Source organism: Otolemur garnettii, unplaced genomic scaffold (genome assembly GCF_000181295.1).
Source record: "Otolemur garnettii isolate 467f Iridium unplaced genomic scaffold, OtoGar3 scaffold00166, whole genome shotgun sequence".
Lineage (NCBI taxonomy): Eukaryota > Metazoa > Chordata > Mammalia > Primates > Galagidae > Otolemur > Otolemur garnettii.
In genome coordinates this window covers 3403207-3410418 of record NW_003852561.1, presented here as the reverse complement: position 1 = coordinate 3410418, position 7212 = coordinate 3403207, and the positions used below count along the sequence as shown (strand labels likewise).

The 7212-nt window shown below is 54.3% G+C and overlaps 1 protein-coding gene across 5 annotated transcripts in view; it reads left to right on the top strand.

Annotated features, from left to right (window-relative positions):
* Nucleotides 1-7212, top strand: part of ABR (active BCR-related) — a 196007-nt gene that overhangs the window by 165468 nt on the left and 23327 nt on the right. The window contains exon 1 of one of the 5 annotated variants that reach the window (XM_012811589.2): nucleotides 6124-6285. The exons of the other annotated variants lie outside the window; for them this stretch is intronic. Coding sequence (XP_012667043.1) covers nucleotides 6124-6285 — 162 coding nt within the window. Of the gene's footprint in view, nucleotides 1-6123; nucleotides 6286-7212 lie in introns of those variants that run through there. 5 annotated transcript variants of the gene reach the window in all.

Sequence of the window (7212 nt, the reverse complement as noted above, 5' to 3'; positions counted from 1 at the left end):
GCCGGCATGTCTTCACTGTGTGGCCAGGGGTCCTCTTGCTGCTATGCTGGAAGACCCCACCATATCATCCTCCTTCCTAGGCATGCTCCTGGCTATGACTTGTGTCCTGGGGTAAGAAAGGCACATTCTGTCCAGTCTGTCCCTGGATGGGTTTTGTTCTAGATAAGCAAGATGTTCCCAAAGGCTCAAATGGATTTTCCACCCTTTTCCATGACTAAATGTGCCATGAGATTTACCAGAGGTTGCCAGGGAGGGGCTGCCAGGATAGTTCTGCAGCAGACAAGCCCTTGGGCTGTATCAGCCTCTCCTATCCACCTAGAACTACGAAGCACCCTCGAGACACCAGCGTGAGGTGGCCTGGCAGAATGGAGAGAAGGATAGAATTGTGTGAGAAATGGCACGTACTCTGGACTGCCCCGGAAGCTGGTGCAGGCCTATGGGGACATGGGGGAGGACAGCAGGTTACCTTGGGCAGGCTCCATCTGGGCTGTGGCACAGCTGGCTTTGAATCCTGTCTACCTCTTTTCCCTACATTATGCACATCTTAAACTTTGAGCCCAACCTGAAACTACTCCTTGGCCCACCTGGGTGTCTGTCTGTCTGTCTGTAGCCACCTACAGATAGTCACTTATGGGCTAAGAGCTCAAGATTGCTGTGACACATGCACAGCTGTTTATTTTTATTCTAATATATATATGTGTGTGTATACACTCTGTCTCATATATATGTCTATATAGATATAGATTTTTTTTTTTTTTTTTGAGACAGAGTGTCACTCTGGTGCCCAGGCTGGATTCCTGTGGCATCAGCCTAACTCACAGCAGCCTCAAAGTCCAGAATTTAAGTGATCCTCCTGCCTCAGCCTCCTTAGTAGCTGGGACTATAGGCACCCACCACCAACGCCTGGCTAATTCTTGTTTTTAGTAGAGGTGGAGACTTGCCCTTGCTCAGGCTGGTCTTGAACTCCTGAGCTCAAGTGATCTTCCTGCCTTGGCCTCCCAGAGTGGTAGGATTTGCAGGCATGTACACGGCACCTGGCCCATGCATAGCTGTTCAGGCAGGGAACAGACCCCTGGGGAGCTCAGCTTAGCTGAGTTAGACTGTAAGCTATACAGGGCCTATGTGTCTGGCACATGGTGGATATCCATTCTATAATGAATGAATGAGTGAAAGGTAGCTTCTAGGCTCTGCTCTACGATTGGCTGCTTGGTGACTATAAGCAAGGTGTTCCCATCCCTGGGCCTAACACAGGGCTCAGAAATCACACATACTCAGAGGCAGGGATGGGTAGATAGGAAGGTATAAATGGGTCTCAGTTTCTCATTCTGGGGAGACCTCTGCCTAATAATCCAGAGGTTTTGGTTAGGATAGGTGCAGAACATGGTGAAACACACAATAGTAGTATGGCGTCCACAGAGCCATTCATGTTAGGAGGACACTCCCATCCCCACTTTCTCACTGTTGTCCCTGTGACGTGCCATCCTCCCCACAACTTACACACCTTCCATGTGAGTGCTGGGCCCACGGGGTGCCCATGCTATGTTCTTTGTCACCTGGTCCCGTGTCTGTCTTCGGGTAGCCCACTCCTAGCCTTGCCTCACAGGCCTTGTGGCCATGGGCCCTGCCTCACTCTTCACCAGCGTCTTGGCCTACAGTTCTACTCCTTCTGCTGGGACCAAGAGGAGTGTTCTTAGTGGACCCAGGTCATATCCCCCTGGTCCTTATCCTCTTCTTGGGCTCCCAGCTCCAGTACCTATCGGTTTTCCTCACCCCCCAGCCCTAGCTCCCAGGCCATCCCTGCTGGGTTGCCTGTGGCCTTGCTTCAGCTGGCTATTCAGAAGCTCTTTTTCCTAGCTTAGCTCTGGAGGACAAGACAGGAAATTGGGGTTCTAGTATGGCTGGAGAGAGATAAAATTCATTCCAGTGGGGGAAAGGAGGTCACCCCAGAGAAACCATAGCCACATGCCTAGGTTCTGAGAAAGAACCTTCCTCCTCCTGTTCATAGGCTGCAGAATTTGCCTTGAAGCTGTCCTTACCCCCAGCTGTCACCAAGGCAGCACTTGGCAGTCCTGCCTCTCTTGCCCACATGTCTCAGGATGTGTATTATTCCCTAGTGACCTTTTTTTCCTCAGTGATGCCACTGCAGATCACTTTAACCTGATTTTGCCTCAGTCACAGCTGTGCCGGGTAGCATGTCTCCCTCCCTGGGTATAAGCCGGGGTCCCACCCACATCTTCCTAGGGACACCCCCTCTCATCCCTCTGGCAGACAGCCTGGGGAAGGGATTAAGGGGGATGGGACCATCCACTAGGAATGTTTTTAATTCCTAAGGCAGTGACATCTGTTCATGGGGGCCTTACCACCCAGGCTCTGTTTATCCGACCAGGGGCCCTAGGAGGGTTCTGCAAGGTGTGGCTGGATGGAAGGGGTGTGGGAGGAGGGAATGCGGTCACTTCCCCGGTGGCCAGGGTAGTCTGAGCCTGGCCTATCCAGCAGAGGCGAGAAAGGGTACGTGGTAGGCTGGAAGGACTAGAATTCAGACTGCTGCTTTTGAGGAACTTGCTGGGGACGTTTGTCTTGCACAAATCCTCCTCCCCCCTAAACCATTGATTTTAGGAAGGAATAAGTCTGGCTTGGGACAGAGAAAGCAAATCTGTGCTGTCCCCAAAGGAAGCCCTAGTCTAGGGGAGGAAGGGAGAGATGTGCATCTCAGGGGAAGAGCCTCCCAACTTGACAACCCGTCTGCTAAGGCTCTTATGTCACCATGGAGACCAGTTGGCCATTGCTCATCCAATCAGAGCTTGCTTTACCCAGACAAGTGTTGAGCCTGGGCTTCCTAAGACAGACAAGTGTAGGGCTTTGGGAACAGGGTTTATACTGTCCCCCTTCTCCCACACACCATTCCCCCAGACTGCAGCCTGTGGCATGTGACCAGCTAGAGAGAAGAGAACCTTAGAAAGCCAGCAAGAAGCTAGTTCTGAAGTTAAGCAGCCAGTATGAAGCATGCTGCCGCAGGCGAACGTGGTAAGCTATCATAGTGGCACCTCACTAGCCAGTTACACAACTAGCAATTGCACATTAGCTAAAGGGATGCAGCTGGGGTGGATGGCCTTTCCCCTCAGCTCTCAGGGCCCCATGCTAACCCTCCTGTCTCCTGTGTGGAGCCTTCCCAGATTCCTTCCAGCTAGAAATTTTCTCTCTTCTGCCTCCTCTCCATGCTGTCCTGACGGAATGATACCTGGTGTTTGAGGGCAAAGGCAATGCTTTGTCCATCTGGAGATGACGCATTGTAGGTGCAGAAATGAATGATCTGTGCTGAGTGCCTCTCTGCCTCCTGTTAAGGCCACATTTCTCCTCTATGGGGCTGGCAGCTGTCAAGCACAGGCTTTTTGGTCATTGCTTGGATTCCTCAGCCCCCAGCCCAAGGTTTGCGCATGGCCAGGCCAGGCATTGCCTCTTGCATGAAATGAATAGAAAGAAGGAATGAAGCATGGCCATGGCGCCAGGCCAGGCATTGCCTCTTGCATGAAATGAATAGAAAGAAGGAATGAAGCCCCCCCCCCCCAAATGAGCAAAGCCTTACTGGAGGAGATGGGTTTTGTGGCTGTGGTGAGGGAGCTGCCTGGCCCCTCACAGGACCGGAGGAAGACTCTTCTTTTTGTTGTTACTGAGTCAGAGTCTCACTCTGTCGCCCTGGGTAGAGTGCCATGGTGTCATCATAGTTTACTGGAACCTCAGACTCTTAGGCTTAAGAGATCCTCTTGCCTCAGCCTCCCAAGTAGCTGGGACAATAGGCATGCACAAACACCGGGTTAGTTTTTTTATTTTTAGTAGAGATTGGGCCTCACTCTTGGTCAGGCTAGTCTTGACCTCCTGAGCTCAAGAAATTCACTTACTTCAGCCTCCCAGTGTGAGCCACCATACCTGGCTGTCTTTGGAGGTGGCACCCAGGGGTCCTGGAAGAGAGGTAAGAGATGTGTCAGGATGGGTGACCAAGACCTCAGCTGGGCAGGGGACACAGGTATCCCCCTGCCTCTGTCCGTCTACTCCCTTCTCCATCAAGGGGCACTGGCAAAACCATTCTAGTTCAGCCCCCATTTAGCTGCAGTGGCTTTGGGCAGCTTCAGGTCTGATATGGGAGAGATTCCGTATGGCCTTGGCAGCCTAGTCCCATCTGCACTGTGCAGAAGGGGGTGTGCAGTGTGGAGCCCTGGAAGAGGTTAGCTGGCCTGGCCTCTCTGCCCTACTCTAACCCTGCAGGCCCCATCTCCACCAGCCAGGCAGGAGGCTGTGTGGGGCCACATCCTGCCACAACAGGGTATCACAGTGGTGGGGACAGAGGCTCTACAATTAGCCAGATCTCCCTGTGTGTCCCAGCCCAACCTGGCCTTGGGCAAGTTGCTCAGTTTCTCAAAGTCCTTAGTTTCCTCACATGTAAAATGGGGGTGTGCTTCCTTCTTAAAGGCAGGTGAGGATTGAGTGAGTTAGTCCATGTATATAGATGGTTAACATGGTACCTCTCCCGCATCAAGCCTCCATGAAGGGCAGCTTATACTACAACCAGTTCTTGACTTTTTCTGCAGTGAAGCCACCCCTTTCTCAAAAAACACTGAGGGCTCGGAGGAAAAATCCTGAAACTTATCTGCTGGTTGAGATCTAGCTGGAGCATCCTGGATGCCAAGGACTAGTGTCCTGACCTGCCTGCCCTGGAATCAGCCAAGAAACCTCCTGATTCAGCTCTTTTTCCTCAATCCAGAGTACCGTTCCCACTTCAGCAAGGCATGGTAGTGAGCAGCAGGGTCACTTGCAGCTGTGTGACTTCCAGGGAGAATATTACCTCCCAAACCCCAGTTCTCACATCTTTAAAATGAGGACAGGAATACCAGTATCACAAACGAGGCTAAATACCATCAGATATTTGGAAGACCTGGCCCATGGTTGGTGCTATGCAAACATTGGTTTCCTTCCTGCACTGTGCCTGGCTCGGCAGTGATGTGACAATCTGGACACCTCTGGATTGTGTTCCCTAACCATCTGCAGTTCAGGTCTTTCTCCTTTCTCTGACAACCATACTCTAACTTGTGGTGTTACCTTGAGAAGCAATTCACTTCTCATTGTTCAGTTAGAATGCTCACTAACTCGAGGGTCAAAACCAAGTTCTTACTCTGTCTCCCAAGGTGCCCAGCACAGATGTGTGGCTGGTTGCTCCTGGCATCCTCTTTCCCTGGTAACAGAAGGCTTTTTGGGTGAGGTGTACATGGTGCATCTCTTGCTGGATATCTATGACAGTATAGTCTTTGGCTTTTGCTCATGTCCCCGGAGAGGGTACACAGTGGCCTGATTCCCACTAGGCTGCTTGCTTCTTCATATGTCTCAGAAGTGAGTGTCCCTCTTTGAGTGTCTGGCCCTGTCACCAAGTTGGCACTTGGGGCAGGAGTTGGGGGTGGGAAGTATAGTTCCAGGGCAGTGTGAGTCCTCAGCAGGGGAGGAGGGCAGCTGTTCAAGGCCTAAATGCAGCTCCTGCCTGGACCACTGGCCCCTCCCAGCCCCCTCTGGCATGGCCAAAAGCCTCCCTGGTACTCTAGGCCCCCAGGAGCAGGCCGGTGCAAAAGGAGTTAAGGCAGGGATGTAGCGGCCAAGGCACTGGATTGTGTTTAGCTGCTTGTCAAACTTTAGTGGGGGCTGGAGGGAGGGATTGCAGTCATAGTCGGTGAGAAGCTGCGCCAGCTTGCCAAGAGTTAAACCCTGGGGTTGGGTATTGGGGGGGGGCAGCTCCAGCGCCTTTTTTGAGTCACTTCCTTGGGTAAGGGCGGGGGTTGCCCGGCAGTGTGTGGCACACGCACTTGGTGTCCCGCCCGAGACCCGCAGGCAGGGCGAGGCCGGCGGCCGGCCGCGGGGAGGCGCCCGGCGGTGCGTTTGCTCGGCCTGACGGCTGCTCTGCTGGGGCGCAGCAGGCTGCAGTCTCCGGGGAGGGCGGGAGGGACGCGCAGGGGGAAGAGGAGGCGGCCTCGCACCATGCGCTTCCCCAGCCGGCTCGAGTAACAGTCGGGGCTGAACGCTCTGGGGCTGCCTGTGTGCCTGCGATCCTGCTGGGATCTGGCCCCCGCAGGCTGGACCGCCGGCATGACCGACGTGCTGCCTCAGCCCGACTGCAGCCTGAAGGCGGTGTGCAAACCTCTGGAGCGCTGCTGCCTCGATCAGCTGGAGGAGCCGGGGAGCAAGCGGCCTCCCAACACCGGCGCCCGGCTGTGGGGCCGTGTGCGCAGCAAGCTGCTCCGGCACAAGGTGCTAGCGGGGACTGGAGGGGTCCGGGAGGGCTGTTTGGGCTAGGACTGAGGGAGGTTGGGAACTGCTGGGGCCCCTCTCTCTGCCTCTCCCTTTCCAGCTCCTGGCCGATCTGCAGTCTTAGGACAGAGGCTGGGGTATGTGTGTGCGTTTGCTGTGAGTGGCTGTAACTTCGTGTTGAATGCCAACCCTGGCGGCTTTCTCTGCATCTGTGCTGTTGGCTGGCTGCTTTCTGAGTCTCTGTGGCAGAAATACAGACTAGGCAAGGGGCTCCAGGGCTTAGGGTCTCCTCACTGTGCCCAGCCCGGACCCGACCCTCCTGCATCCAGGGGACAGTGCTGGCTGTCCCTTCACTGAGGGGCACTGCAACTGCTTCTTCTTTGTGAGGTTCTTTGTGCTGAGTGTGAGGAGGTAGTGAGAACTGCTGAGTCTGGGGGCTGTAGGTGTCCCCTTCCAGGACTACCCAGTTGACTGCTGGCCCAGTGCCAGGGGGTTCCTGACCCAGCAGACAGCTCAGACCAAGCTGTGCCAGGGCAGACTTGCTGGTCCTGTCCACAGCCCCAGACCTGAGTTGGGATTATATTCGGGGATAGAGGCTGACTGTCCTGCAGCTGGGCAGGCTGCCTTCAGGCTGGCTTTGGGCCCTGGCATTAGGCATCCAAGGAAGAGCCAGACCTAGTGCCGATCACACAGGAAGTGCTTGAAAAGTCTGCAGACCTAGTCACCTGCCTAAGTAAGAATGTCACAGGGTACCAGTCCTGGCTGGGCAGAGCTGTGTCCATCCTTCAAGGTAGCAATAAGGGAGACCTTGGCTAGTCTGTGATAGGGATTTGAAAGCCCTCGTGGCTCGGCACCTATAGCTCAACCGGCTAAGGCGCCAGCCACGTACACCTAAGGTGGCAGGTTCGAATCCCCAGCCCGGACCTG